Here is a 15,350-nt window from a genome sequence, read left to right as displayed (position 1 = left end):
TTTTTGTAATAAGAGTTTTTCATTATTAAAATAAAAGTCTTCTAAACAATTTTGCATTCATATTGTTGTTAAACCTTTTCATGTAAATTGTGTATTTAGACTTTTCTGTAGAGGATTTGTCTGGCTAAGCACAGCCGTGTTTGTACTGGTGCGTAAACTTATTCATGCAATGTGTATAATTATATTTGTACACTGAGGATTCATCTGGCTAAGCACAGCCGCTTGCATACTTATCAGAAACTTTATTTTTGTAGTTCATGTAATATGCGTTTTTTACCGAACGTCTGTTTGAATGTACACAGTTTTGTTAATACTGGTAAAAAAAATTTTTTTCCTGAAGCTCATACTTCTGGTGGGAAATCCTCTCCTTGTAATGCTGTAGTAAGCTGGGCTATTTCCTACACACCTTCCCCCTTTAAAAACATCTGAAAATTCACAATAAAACCCATATTTAAGCGTGATTTTTTTTCTTCTTTTTACGAAACATAAAATTTATGTTAGTTAGTCATCTAGTTTTTTTTCTGTTATTACTACAGTTTTTATTATAATTTTACAAATTTTAATTTTCTCAACTTGTTGTACCATTTTACGCTATTAATATTGATTTATTTAAAAAACGTTTTTTACCAAATAATTTTAAGTACAGTTTTGACATTTTCCTCATGTGATGTAATGTGTTAAATTTTTAAAAAGGAAAATATTTTAACAAATCATTATATTCCTTGAATTTGTGTGTGTGTGTGTTTTTTTTAAAAATAACTTGGCTCTTGTAATAAATGTAATAGTTTTTTCGTATTGCAGTTGTTTAGTTGTATACTGGTGGGTAAACAAAAAGTAAGTTTTTGTGCCTTTGTTGATTAAACTTGTCTACTTACCTAAGATAATCAAGTTCAAGCAGGCAAATTTGAATAATATTTCGTGGCTGCTCCAATCATTGAAATTTCTCTTAAATTAACATGTTTTGTGTGATGCATATTTCTTTAAAGGTTGGCACATATGACAAATTTAAACAAAAACAAAGTATTACCAGTTAGTTGGTTTAATTTATAAGTTGGCTAAAGAATGATAGAGTGTTTTGAAAATAGATGGACTTAAAGTATACAAACATTCATAGATATCCAATACATTTTCGACAAAAGTCGTAAATATTAAATAATCCGTATTTAGTAAAATTCAAATGATTTGAGTGACCCCTAAATATCCTTCAATTTTACGGAAACTTTTTTAACGTGATTTTATAGGTAAGTAGACTAGTTTATTCAACTTGGATACGAAAACTATGTTTGTTTGCCCCACCCTTAGATACATACAGTTTTATTCATTGTGTTTTATGTTATTTTTATTTCACTTTTGTAATCTTATATCACTGCTGCGTGATTATATTTTTGTATTTATGTACAGTGCGTCATTTAGAAAACGGAATAGCTTACTAACTTTTGATCTCCTTATCAAATTTTCACTTACTAAGATGCAGCGAGGAACCTGCGTGGTATTTATTTTATTTTCTAAAATGAATTTCAAACCTTTTTATGACAATTGACACCTATTTCAGTTAAGTTATTTTGTAATGAATATTTAAAATTGCTCGTTTAGCCACGCCCCCTAACACTCAGTTTTCGTCAGAATATAGTGAGTATATTCCAATGAGTCTCCCATCACCTTCTGATACAGTGAAATCGCATACCGTCTTTCCCAGAACATTGATAAAAGTTCTCAAAAATAACTCCAAGCACTCTCAACAAGTATTGTTTTATATCACGTTGTAACAGCATTTAACAACATATACAATTTTTTTTAATGTACCGAAAGACGAAAAATTGATAGGATTGATTCAAAGCCGTCAAACGTGATGACCAAAAAGAGTGGGGGGGGGGGGGAATCGNGGGGGGGGTGGAATCGTCAACTATTTGAAACTTTATTATTTTGTTGCAAAGACCGCTTTACAGTACTTAATATTTTGCTTTTGATTAAGCTTCTCTCAAGGATTTATTCTTTTTGCTGAATTAAAATGCTTCTGAAATGATCTTTTTTATGAAATGCCTTTTTCTCTTATTATTCTTTGAAATGAAAGGATTTTATTTATAAAGGGTAATCGTGTATAGGTTATTCCTTTTTAATAATATTTTTTTTCTTTAGGCGACCTATTTTGTTTCGTTCTGGTTTAACTTCATTATCTAAAACATGCGTTCTTTTGTTGTTGTTTTTTGTTGATTTCATTGAAGTCGAAAATTTAGAGTTAAAAAATAATTTATTTTATTTTTGTGTAGTTGGGCGGCGGAAAAATTTAAAAGGAATTCAAATAAAAATGGAAGGACTTAAAATCATCTTCTAATAATAATTAAATAAAATATTTTGGAAGTGAACAATAAAAAATAAGAGATAATTTAAGACAATTTTTAAACGTTATTTCCCTAAAAACTTTTCATTTAAAACCTTATACATTTCTATTGTCTCTGTCTGTGATCAAACCAGCATTTGATTTTTAAAGCAATTCATACTTTAATGTATATTTTTAGTTGAAATAAACTAACATTAATAAAAATGGCTCATCAAGGAAAAGCAATGAGAAATATTTCTGTCTTTTTAAAATTCCTCCTCGCGTATGACGATCTTGTTAACAGGCAAAATGAGGTCTTGGGTCTACACGAAAGGACTCGAAGATTTAGCGCAGATCGCCTTAAAGCAAATAATTCAGGAAAGCGCAAAAATCATATGCGGAAATCGCAGAGAGCAACGTACAAGATGGGGCCCATAAAGTGGGGTCCTCCTACAGCGTCCGACCGTTGTTTGTACTCCAGAAGAGACGGAAAAATCTCTTAAAGCACATATTAATTCAGCAGAACTTCAAACTGGTGTCAAGGGTATTAGAAGAATTAAAGAAGGTGGAGTAGTAATCTAAGTGGTACCCAAAAGAGACGCGAAAATAATCAAAGATGAAATTGTTGAAACACATTTCACATAAGATTACTTTAATTTTATTTAATTTACACTTTTTTCTCTTTTTTAAAAAATAGTTATGAGATTTATATTTTCTTAATCGTGAAGATAATTTTTCTGTAACCAATGTTAAAGATATTCATTGAAATTTTTTTGTTCAAAGGTATTGCATTTTTCAGCTTAGAAATCCGTAGCAATTAAAACTCTTTATCATGACAAATAATTAAAAATAATTTTTTTTTAATTAGCGAAACAGCTTTCATTTTTTCTGACTTTTCGTTTTGGAATATTAAAAAAAAAACTGCTACTACTCTTTGTCATTGTTTCTGTCTGTTCAGAAGTTTCAATAGGCCAAACATTCAAAAATAAATTCTTTTCTTATTATAGCTGTATTTTTAAGGGTCCTGCCCATATTGGAGTAAGGAAACTTTTTTTTTTTAATCCATGTTTATAACGAAAAAATTTCTGGATATTTTTTCAATTTTGACTTTTTGAAATGTGGGTATATGTGCCGATAAAAAAAGAACTATGATTTTCTTCAATTTCCATAACGCGAGATGAAATTTTTAGATTTGAAAGTAATAAATAATTTTCCTTTTTTTAATGGTTTATCTTGAAAAGACCTTCCTGACGATATAGTAACCGGATTCAAGAGGTTTATAAAATCGGTATTTTATGATTAGCATTATCTTTACAGGAAAACTGTGGACATGAGAAGATAACATGAATAGTTTTTCCTAGTCAAATTTTCTCTGTAAGATGTCGTAAATTTTTAAAATTAACGTACCGTGAAAAAAAGAGGACTACCCTGAATAACTTTTGATTTAATAATCGGATCATCACGTTCTAGCGCTCCATCTTAATAGTTCAAAGGCGTGACGTCAAATATGCTGATCAATTGGTGCAGACGATATTTTATTTTAAGTTACGTAACCAGACACAAAAACATACTTTCTCTGAATAAACAGAACTTTTGTTCAACGGATTCGATTTTCTAACCCCCGTAACATAAGGGGTAGCCGTAATCTGGGAAATATGGTCCCAATAGTTTGATCGGGTGAGCGATCCATAGTTTGGAGCTCCAAGTGTTAATTTTATTTTTCGTATTTCGCCACAGCTTGAGAGCTTCTTAAGGGATTTGAAAAATTTGTGAGCATGATTCCAAAGATAATTCCATGGAAAAAATAACTTTTAGTAAATATTTATTATTTAATAACAGTCTGAAAAATTTTGAATTGTAAGGAATACAGTTTTTGATCATTTTAAAGTATCTAATTCCATATGGGAACATCCAAAATTTGAACGAAATTGGATGAATAGTTCCTGAGTTTTATATATACTACTCTTTTATAATCTAACTTCTCAGGATTAATCGATTTTGCTCAAATTTTGTATTTTGCTGTGTTGAAAATTTACAATATTTAATGATCCAATTTATATGTGAACAAGAAACTTGTTTTCATAAATGTATTTGCCAACATGATACATGAGTTGGGAGCTTCAGTAATGATAAGAGTAGGTGCATTATATAACCAAACTATTTTCATAGTTTCATTGTTATAATTTAATAGGATAGAAACATAACCATACCAGTTTTGTTTGAGAGGTGAAACTCACGGTGACTAATACTGCTCTTTACTAGAACCGCCACTGCTCCTCTATACCTTCTGTCACATCGATAAGAATTATGAACTCTGGCATTGTTCTGCTTGTTTAAGTGAGTTTCCGTAATCATGAATTCGTTTGGGTCATACTTGGTCAGAAAATGTTCCAACTCTTCAATCTTATTTACTATATCGTTTGCGTTTCAAATGAAGTGAGTTTTTCTTACAGTTGTATTATGAGTAATGGATCTCAGGATTTTCAGCAAGTCAATTAAGCCTTCTTTTTTTAATTGTATAACAACATCTCTGAGCTCTGTCATAACAGATCTTGCTTCATCTACATTAGGGGTGCACAACCTTTTTGAGAGAAGGGCCGCACATGTATTTAGACATGTTAATGACAAATGTAATAATGTTTATTTAAACATTATCGTTCCATTTTTTTTATTAATAAACTTAGTAATATCAATAACTTAGTAGTGTTCCATTATTAGAATTCATTCAAAAATAAAAAAACTTATACTTTTTTTTTTTTTAAAAAAAATTTCTATTTTTATCATATGAACAATAGATTTATCAAAATAAATAAACATTGAAGAAAAGAAATATTTTTTTTTATCATATCATGCAATATGAAAACTCATTTTAGAATTAAATTCTAATAAATTAAAAAAAAACTGCAATGCCCACAGAATGAAAGTAGGAAAAAGTTTAGTCGTAATTAAGTAATATAAATTCAAATTAAATATTTTAATTGAAGAAAATTTATAGGTTTTAAACAAAAGCCTAAAATAAAAACAAAACTGTGATAGTTCAAAATAAAATTCAATGCTTATTTTGTAATGTACTTTATTATTTTATTTTATTAATTATTAGATTTTTTATATCGTAAACATTTTCCTTTTTTTTATCGAAAAAGATCACTTAAGCAACAAAAAATTGAAATCTAAACTACAAACAGTGAGCAGTTTAAAAATTCACGTTTTCCGCCATTTTATGAATTTCTCAAGTTGCAATAACATTGCATTTAAATTAGGGAGGGATGTAACGAGTATTTGGCCCTTCTGTGAAAAATTCAGTTGGTTGAATGATCAGTCAAATATTTGGCAAAATATTTTTTAGAAATGCATTTTTCTAAGTTTTTTTTATTTTTGAATTTTTATAGATATTACTTTTTTTTTTAAAATTATAATCAGACAAGTCAATTTTGTCATTTTTTCGATACTTTGAGAATTGAGAAGGATCCATTTTTTGCAGTTTTTATTATAACCCAGCATTTTAACAGAACGTCTCATACTATTAATTTATTATCACTCTTTCCCTGTACTGTAATATAAATAACCAGTAACATAGAAAAGTGTGATTTTCAGCATTAAAGTTTTGTTTCAGGAACTAAGAAAAATTTGTTTTTTCTGTTTTTCTTTTTTTAGGCATTTTTATTATGACTCAGCATTTTTTTAAAAATAAAGTTACAAATAAAAAAAATTTTTATAGCAATTTTTTTTCTTCTAAAATTATGGCAATGAGAAAAATTTAAATTGAGATTTTCGGCATAAGATTTTCACTTAAAAAATTAAGAACATTTTTTCTATCTTTTTATTTTCTTTAAATAAAAAAAAAACTTTTTTTAGACGTTTTCATTATAACGCAGTAATTTTTAATAGCATTTCTGTTGACTTAATTCTTTTTTCTTGGCTTTTTCTGGTAATTGAAAAATTGAGATGTTCAGCTTTAAAAAAAATTTTCAAAAATTAAGATTGATTTTTACGTTCTCTGTTTCGCTTTTCGACATTTTCAAAAACGTTCTTGATTGGCCTTATTTTTTAGAGTTAATTAACGTTTTTCCAGGAAATATTATTCTGAGCATTGAAATTTTAGTTTCAGTGTTGCTATACTGCTAAAAGATTTTGCTATTTGGCCCCAAGTGAACGGCGTTCAATAGATTTTTTCTTCTTCTTTTTGCCGAATATTTGGTTTTTGATCAAATCACAATTCATTACCACATTCGACCAAATCATATTCGTTGCGGAAATAAAAAAGAAGGAAAAATAACTAGGATTTACGATAAAACTGTACGGTAATACCGTATCAAAAAGTGATTATTTAATTGCGTGATTAACAATCACGTGTCGTAATAACATCATAGTTAAATAACGGGATCGTCAAAATCACGAGGAAAAGTATAGAAATAATTAGGAAAAAATATATTTATGCTGAACTCAGCACAAATAAAGCGCGTCAAATGCATGATTTAAAATTTGCATGTCGTAACAGAATAATTGGAATTTTTTATAATACGTAGGAACGCATAGCAATAACTGCCGAGAAAAATTTTTGAAGAAAAAGAAAGAATTGCAAAAAAAAAATAGAAAATCACTTAGATTTAAGATGAAATCGTCACAAATAAAGTGCCCAAAAAGTGATTATTTAAATTTGCGATCTGAAACTCGCGTCGTTATAAAAATTCGGAATTTTCAAAATCACGTAGAAAAGCGGAAATAACTGTTTAAAAAAAATCATTTATATTTACGATAAATTCGGCTTCAAGAAAGCGCGTTAAACGTACATTTACTAAAGAATCTGTTAAAATTGATTGTGTCAAAACGTGATGACTTTAAAGTGCGATTAAAAATTGCCATTTTTTAAATTTTTTTTATTGTGTTTAGAAACTCTCGCGGGCCGCACTTCAGTAGTCGAAGGGCCGCATTTGGCCCGCGGGCCGCAGGTTGTGCACCCCTAATCTACATTAATAGTATGCTCTCTGACTAGCACTATTTGCCCCATGAGAGCCTTATAGAAGGTTCTCTTAGTGTTCTCTACTATCTGTCCTTTAAACTGGGCTTTAGGATATTTTGGACAGCTGTTGTAGTTTGAGGCTGCTCCCCTTCACAGTTTGCACACTTAACAGGGACGTTTTTGGTCTTATCACGCACAAACATTTCACCTTACAAGATTCCTGTACATAATTAAATCCCTGACCCCTATAAGCACATGAATAGTAAGCAATAACAATAGGCTTAGATATTACAGTTCAAGTGACAACGAAAAAAATGACAAGTGAAAAAAAACTTGTCATCCAAAGCCCTAGAGTACATTCCAAACATATAAAAAGTTATTTATAAGAAACACAAACAGAAGATTTGTTATTAAAATACACTTACTTCGTTAAACACAACAAATACCGTCCATCATATACTTCTCATATCCTGCTCAAAATTCAGCTGCAGCTATTCTGTCAAAACTTGCCGTGAAAATAGCCTTGGCGCTTCCCAATTTCAGGAGTCGTCGCGCTACACACTTGTAGGGTTGACGTAATGATATCGTGGCTGCTGTAAGACAGTTCGTTCCGAAAAAGTAGAGCCCCACAGTGGACTGATCGTTAAGTCAAGCATCACTGACTGCGGGTGGGTGACCACTTGGATCAGTCTGCGTAGAGACCAAGGGTGTGTTATATTGGTCCTCTCTAAACTGTTCTACCGTAAAGTGCTCGACTTCGCGTGCTATCCCCTCTGCAGAGGATCAAAATTGTGATGGCATGTCTTCGGATCATCCTCGGGGATGTTTCCCAGACCGTCGCCAATAGCACATTGTGCAGCTCTAGTGCGACGTAAATGAACAACAACCGAAAAAGTTAAGAACCCCTGCTGCAGCTTCTTAATCTATAAGAGCTGCAAGCACATATATGAAGCCTAGACCTTGAAAGCATGACGAACACCTGTAGCAACAATTAAACAGTACTCAAAATGTGGTTTTTTGTTACAGTCAATAAGGATAGGAGGTTGTGTGTTAGCGGAAAAATCTTTGGATGTTTTGATGTGAATCGACAGCAACGAACTGTGATAAAATAGGTCCTTTATATTTCTAATAACGGATACTTCACCTCGGTTACTGATAAGAACTTCGTAATTTTTGTTTTGTCTCGAGTTGGGAGTTTTCGCTTGTCGGGAAAGGAACCGCCCCCTTCTCCGACAGACTCTTATGTTTCTTTCCAGGAAAACTGTAAGTTACAATTTTCCGTATAATTTGGAAATGTAAATATTGGATCAGAATGAATTAATGGACGAAACTGCTGCAGAATATAGCAGTCGTCTCGTGAAAACGAATACTAACATCCTCTTAGAATAAGACGACACGATCCAAGACAAACTGACGTACGCAACGGACAATGGTTTTAATTCGTACGCACTATTTTTCTCGCCAACAGGAGTAAACTCGTTTCCCAAAAAACCTTTGCTATTAAAAACAATTCTAACGAACGCTGTTAGCAACCCAAGAAAAATTAGTTTATGCACTCATACAAGACAGGACAAACTACTTATTCAAACCTCTGATTTAGCTACAGCATTGGAACTTAGCAACCTAAATTCTCTATTTGATATACCTACCAAACCAGAAGTGATACAAGAAAACATTACATCTCGCTTCCTTCTACACGATATACCGTTAGACTTAAATCTTTGTGATTTAAAAGCCGAATTAGAGTACAGCAACATCCAAGTATACAGTATTCGACGATTCCAAAAAAAGGGGAGATATCGTCCCCTCTGAAACCTGCTTAGTAACCTGTTACGGAACATACACGCCAAAGAATCTTAGACTCTTCTATGATAGCTTCCGACCTATAGTATTTTATGACCGTCTTAGACAGTGCCATAAATGTTACAAATTCACACACTTAGAAAAGAATTGCCCAGCTCCTACTCAAATTTGTAGCCAGTGCAGTGGAAGTCATCAGAAATCTGCGTGCAACAGCCCTACAACGATCTGCAGCAATTGCAGAGAGAACCACGCCTCTGACTACCCTGATTGCCAAGCACGACTAGAGGAAGCTCGATTTTTACGCTTCAAAAACGAATCTCACTTAACGTTTCCAGAAGCTCGCAGACAATATAAATCACAAAAAGATAAACCAACGTTTGCATCAGTGGTGAAATCCGACCGTTCAGAACAAATTGCGGATATCAAAGAAATAGTCAAAACAGCAGTATCAGAAGTAGCTACAGTGTTTGACGCAAAACTCTTGGCGTTAACTCAACGCCAGGACACCCTCTTCGACAAAATATTTAAAGTCTTAGAAATTCTGACTTCTCGACAAGACATCGAACAACCTCACCAAAATCTTTCACGTAAGAAATTTCGCCCGACAATAGACGCGGAAGCCCTAGATCACGGTTCTAAAACCGAATTTCCCTTCGTGACCGACACTGAGTCACCCACACCGAACATACCCACCTACATTGAAGCAGAATCTCGACCAGAAACTAAAGGGCAGGGCCCAGTTGCACCAATGCGAGGCATAACCTCAAGACCACAAAATAGAGGTCTAACCCAAAAGGTCTCGCAAGTTCAAACAAAATCATCGACCAATTAAACCAAAAGCTAACCTCTACTTCCTTACTGCAATTGACAATACAACTTTCTAGCTACCTTTTGTACAGTCTACAAAATGCCAATTAACATCACTTCCTGGAATTGCCGAAGTATTAAAAACAAACTTCACTGGCTTAAAATAAAACCTTTTTCTCAATCACATATAATTGTTCTTCAGGAAACGTTTCTAAGTTCAGCAGACTCCCTCCGTGTTCCGTCCAAAACAATTTTCCGTCAGGACCGAACGAGAGGTCGAGGAGGCGGACTCCTCATCGCTGTTGACCGCAACATTTCATCGAAAATCATTTCAATACCAAATCTACCAACATCAGATAATGAAATCTTTGCGGTGCAGATCACAACGACTGATTTCTCATTTTTACTAGTGAATATTTATTCCCCTAAAGGTCAATATTGAATGGACTGGCTGCAAGAGACGCGGATAGGCTCCTCGAGCTGATCCTAGAAGCGTAATTCTCTCTACTAAACACGAAGGTCCCCACATGCTTCAAACCAGGGTGCCAACCCTCCCTTCTAGACCTCACAATAACTTCAGCTGATTTTTTTCCCAAAATGAATGTCGTAGTGTCCTCAGACACATTTGATAGCGATCATGCCCCTGTGAGCATGTCCCTTAATACCCCAAACAGCAACCCCGCTTCGAACAGGCAAACTCGAGTGCACTGGAAGAACCTAACCCGTGACCTTGAAGAAACTATTCGAACCGAAAATACCCTCACAACTCAAAAGTTTCAAACTATTTTCCAGCAAAAAATAAAGAAACATACCTCTTTCAGACCAGCGATTAATCCACTCTTCCCACCCTATTGGAACAGTCTGTGCTCCTATTTATTAGGTAAGAAACGAAAATATCTAAGAATCGCGCGCAGATCCCTCAACCCAGATAAGTGGAACACATACAAAAAAACAGCAGCTGAGCTACGATAAACAATACACTCAGTCCGAAGACAATATTGGAATCACGTTTGTGTCAACGCAGGTCAAACTAAATCCATTGGAAAAATACTCCGTGCAATTATTAACCTCCCAGAAAACCAAAATATATCGTCGAATCTAATCATGATCAACAACATAGAGCTTCACAGCCCACTGTCTCAAGCAAATGCATTTGCAGCTTTCTATTCCAAACCACCAAACAAAAACCCACTACCACTGGATTTCAGCGGAGCTGATCAAGAATACAACAAACCATTCTCTCTACAAGAACTCAACGACGCCTTCACAGCTTCAAAATGCAAGTCCCCCGGCTCCAAGCTCGGTTCGAAAAAAAGTATGTAATTTGCTGCTCCCTGAACAGTCACGCTGCGTATGACAGTATAAACCAGGAACATTTAATCCTCAAACTCTTAAAGTTCGGAATTACTGGTCGAGCAGCCAAATTCATCCACAAACCAACCAAAGAAAAATAGCCGTGCGATGGAGGAAAGCGCTTTCAGCCAACTTTCCTATAAACAGAGGCGTTCCGCAAGGATCTGTGCTCTCCCCATTCCTTTTCATGATTTACGTGCCAGACCTGCATCCCATCCTCCCAGGTGACATACTTGCCTCATTTTTGGAGACGACATCTACCTTATAGCAATCGCTGAAACCACCTACATAAGTAAGACATAAGATGCAATTTTCACTCCACCTTATTCAGGAATGGTGTAAGGACTGGAGCCTCGAAATCGTTCCGGAAAAAAGCAACCGTCATCAATTTTTCTAGAAGACGCTCAGGTGATAACTTCAGTCTCAACACCTTTAATAAGCCCATCCCGTGGGTTCAAAACCTCCGAATTCTCGGGCTTCACTTCCCCAGTAACCTGAGCTTCCACCACCTCTTCAGAATACTAAAACAAAAAATTTTAAAGAAACTCTCCGCTCTTCACTGTATTGCCACCACCCGCTGGGGAGCCCAGTCAGAACATCTTCTTCAAATCGTAAACTCATGCATCAGAAGTGTTTTAGACTTCGGTAACCACATCTTTACCTCCTCAAGTGTAACAGGCTTACGAACCCTACAAATCCTATACAACGCGGCGCTTAGGGTAGCAGCAGGACTACCTCGATGGACACCCACTCTACTACTTCTCAAAGAAGCGGGAGTGAGTAAATTAGCTTCTCGTCACAAATGGATAGCAGCTAAATTCTGCTTCCGCCACACCTCCCTACAGTCATATTCTCCAGTCTTCCATCACCTTAATCTCCCACTATCCAACCTTCCACAAGGTAAATTGGCTCCGCTTATACCATACATGCATAAATGGATGATTAGCAAGAACCTCTCCCAAAATAACATCATTAAATACCATACCCCTACTCCAATTCCCCCAAACGTCGTCATTCATTTAGACAACTTTGCATTCCAAACCAAGAATCTAGCCCCACCCCAGATAAGAGCCTTATTTAAAGAGTTTTGCTATCGAAACCTTACCAGCAGCATTGTTCTGGCAACAGACGGATTTAAACAATTGGACAAAAGCAGCGTGGGTATATATTCATCTAAAGGTTATACGGTCTCTGGCCGAATTCCGTCACAAACATCAGTTGTCAAAAAATACACCAATAAAAGATGACCTCAAATGATACTCAAAAGACTTCGAATCAAATAATTAAGAAAACTCTACTATTACGTTTAATAAAAGGAAGATTTATTTACTCAACAACAAAATTATAGCATCGCCGTTCCAAAGAAGAAAAAAACAAATCTCTTAGTCAAAAAACTATTATTTACATTCTAAACATACCATGGCAACCACCATAACTCTTCTCGTTGCCATCTTTAAATAGGAACAAAAAATAGGCTGCGCATAAGCACATAATATTTCACATCCTCCCACCTAAGTATATATTATGTTAAAATGACACTTTACAAGATCATTTGAAATAAAAATTAAAGTTCTAAATCACTATGGAGTTTTTATAGAGATAGTTTGTCAGGTTTTCTAACAGCTCGTCCACTCCTAGTCACAACGGGAATTTTTGCAAAGCTCTTATCTTTCAAAGAAACTGTCCTTTCTACTGTTATTGGTAGTAAATTTCTCACACTTAGCAACTGGTAAACTATTTCTAAAGGATACACCCTTTGTACTGCTCTGATTAGCTCTCCTTGTTTAGTTTTTCATTCTCACTCGGCGTACAACTCCATCAGTACCCGGCATTGTTTCCATCACTTTTCCGAGTGGCCATAAGATCCTTTTCTTGTTATCATCTCCAATGATCACAATATCACCTACTTTCAATGGTTGAAAGGTGTTCCTTTTCTGCCTAGTACACAGGGCGCCTAAATATTCTTGACGAAACCTTACTCGAAAAGCTTCTCTAATTGTTTGTAGGTATTGTATTCTCCTTCGCAGATGATTGGGATCAGTTTTGGTTTTGATGTCCGGAACAAAGCTAGGTTTTATCTCTTTTAGGAAGTCTGCAGGTGTAAGAGCAGTAAGACTGGCGTCAGAACACACAGTTGTCAAAGGTCTCTCGTTCAAAATGGCCTCACAGTTGCATAAAGCTGTTTGCATTTATTCATATGTTAAACTCGCTCGACCTAAGGTTTTCTTCAGCAGACCTTTCATCATTCCAACAAGCCTCCCCACCAGGGAGCACTAGGAGGTATGAATTTCCAGGTAATCTGCTGATCCCTCGCCTTAACAAAAACCTGTTTGAAATCAATGCAAGATAATGCCTTTGCACTCCCTGTAAAATTCGTTCCGTTATCGCTGTATACAATCGAAGGTTTTCCTCTTCTACAAACAAATCGATGGAAACACAGTAAAAATGCCACAGTTGATAGTGATGTGACTAATTCAAGATGCGTAGCTCTATAAACGGCACAGGTAGCATATCCAGGCCTTTGAATTGTCTTTCAAAATCACAGGACCAGCAAAGTCCACTCTCGTTACTTGGAAAACAGCTGCATCTTGAACTCTATCAGCTGGTGGTGATGCAGTTGGTGTATCTACAGATTTGGCAGAAAAACGCTTGCAGACGACGCAAGATCTCAATACAGATTTTACTGTTCTTCTACCACACAGTAGCCAAAATCTTTCTCTAAGAGAATTCAATGTGTAGGAAACACCAGCATGTCCATTTTTCTTATGTTCAAACAGTACTAAACGTTTTACTATAGAATTCGCTCCAGGTAAAATAGCAGGTGTTCTAAACTCTTCAAAATCATCTCTTTTATATACAGTTGTTTTTAATCTATAGATTCTTTTCTCATCAATAAATACATCTAGAGTTTTAAGGCGTTTATCTGAAACTCCTGTAAAGGTCTCCTGCTGTATTAAGTATACAGTAGTTTTCTCAGCTTCTTCTAATTCCTTAACAGAAAGATCTCCTTTTCTTCTTTCTTCATTTTTGCAATTAAAAAGGAATCTCTTCACCCATACCATAGTATGTACAATTTTTCGATAGTCAGAAATATTAGAACTCAAAAGTTTTGTCACTTCAAAATTTATCATTGAGGTTGTGACACCTTTTCTTTTCTCACAGTTTACTTCCTCCTCATTAACGACATCTTCAGACGAAGGCCACAAATCTTGAGGTAAGTGCAACCAACTGGGACCCTCTGACCATTGCAATCGCAGAAGTTGTTGTGCAGAACATCCTCTACTTGGCAAATCAGCTGGGTTCATCGTCCCAGGAACATGTCTCCAGTTGTTAACATCAGTCTGCTCTCTGATTTCACGCACTCGATTATAAACAAAAATGGCCCATGGTTCACTTCTTTTGATCCAGGCCAAAACAGTTGTGGAATCTGACCAAAAAAACACTTCATCATGAGTTACCTCAGACAAAATTGAAGTTGAAAGACGAGATGCAATGGTTGCTGCCAGAAGTTCAAGTCGTGCTATGGTAATTTCTCCTTTTCCTGTAGGGGCTACTCTACTTCTCGCCTGTAGTAATTGAACTCGTACATTATTCTCAGACTCCACTCTAATGTAAACAACCACAGCATAGGCCAATTTACTTGCATCGCAAAAGAAATGAATGGAAGACTTCTTGGCTCCACTTAGTCCAAAATACCTTGGAATATTAATTTTCTCAATATACAGTACACCTTCAATCCATTTCAAAAATTCTCTTCTGATGTTTTCCTCAACATCATCATCCCAATTCAGTTTCAACTTCCAAATGCTCTGAAGAAGCAATTTTGGGATCAACGTTACAGGACAGATCATACCCAAGGGGTCAAAAAGTCTATGTGCAGCTGACAGGATGGTTCTTTTTGTTACTTTCTCAATGTTAAGCTCTTTAATGCAACTTGTACTCACTTGAAGAGTATCATATTTCTTATCCCAGCTCATACCAAGAACATTTGTAGGTGGCTGTGAATTTTCCTCGGTTAAGTCGGTGTACTCCCCCCCTCTAAGATCGAATTTTCTACTTGCCATTATTTCAGTAGCAACTCTTTCAAACATATTCAATTCTTCTATATCC

General features: G+C 34.9%; 1 protein-coding gene across 1 annotated transcript; it reads right to left on the bottom strand.

Annotated features, from left to right (window-relative positions):
- Positions 1-13,729: 13,729 nt before the first annotated feature.
- LOC122271600 (uncharacterized) lies at positions 13,730-15,331 on the bottom strand. Its single transcript, XM_043053473.1, has one exon. The coding sequence runs from the start codon at positions 15,329-15,331 to the stop codon at positions 13,730-13,732; it is 1,602 nt and encodes a 533-aa protein (XP_042909407.1).
- Positions 15,332-15,350: the final 19 nt, after the last annotated feature.

This window comes from Parasteatoda tepidariorum, chromosome 10, assembly GCF_043381705.1.
Source record: "Parasteatoda tepidariorum isolate YZ-2023 chromosome 10, CAS_Ptep_4.0, whole genome shotgun sequence".
In the NCBI taxonomy this organism is placed as follows: Eukaryota; Metazoa; Arthropoda; class Arachnida; order Araneae; family Theridiidae; genus Parasteatoda; species Parasteatoda tepidariorum.
Note: the sequence above shows the minus strand (reverse complement) of the source record. Positions and strands in the feature narration are given on the sequence as shown.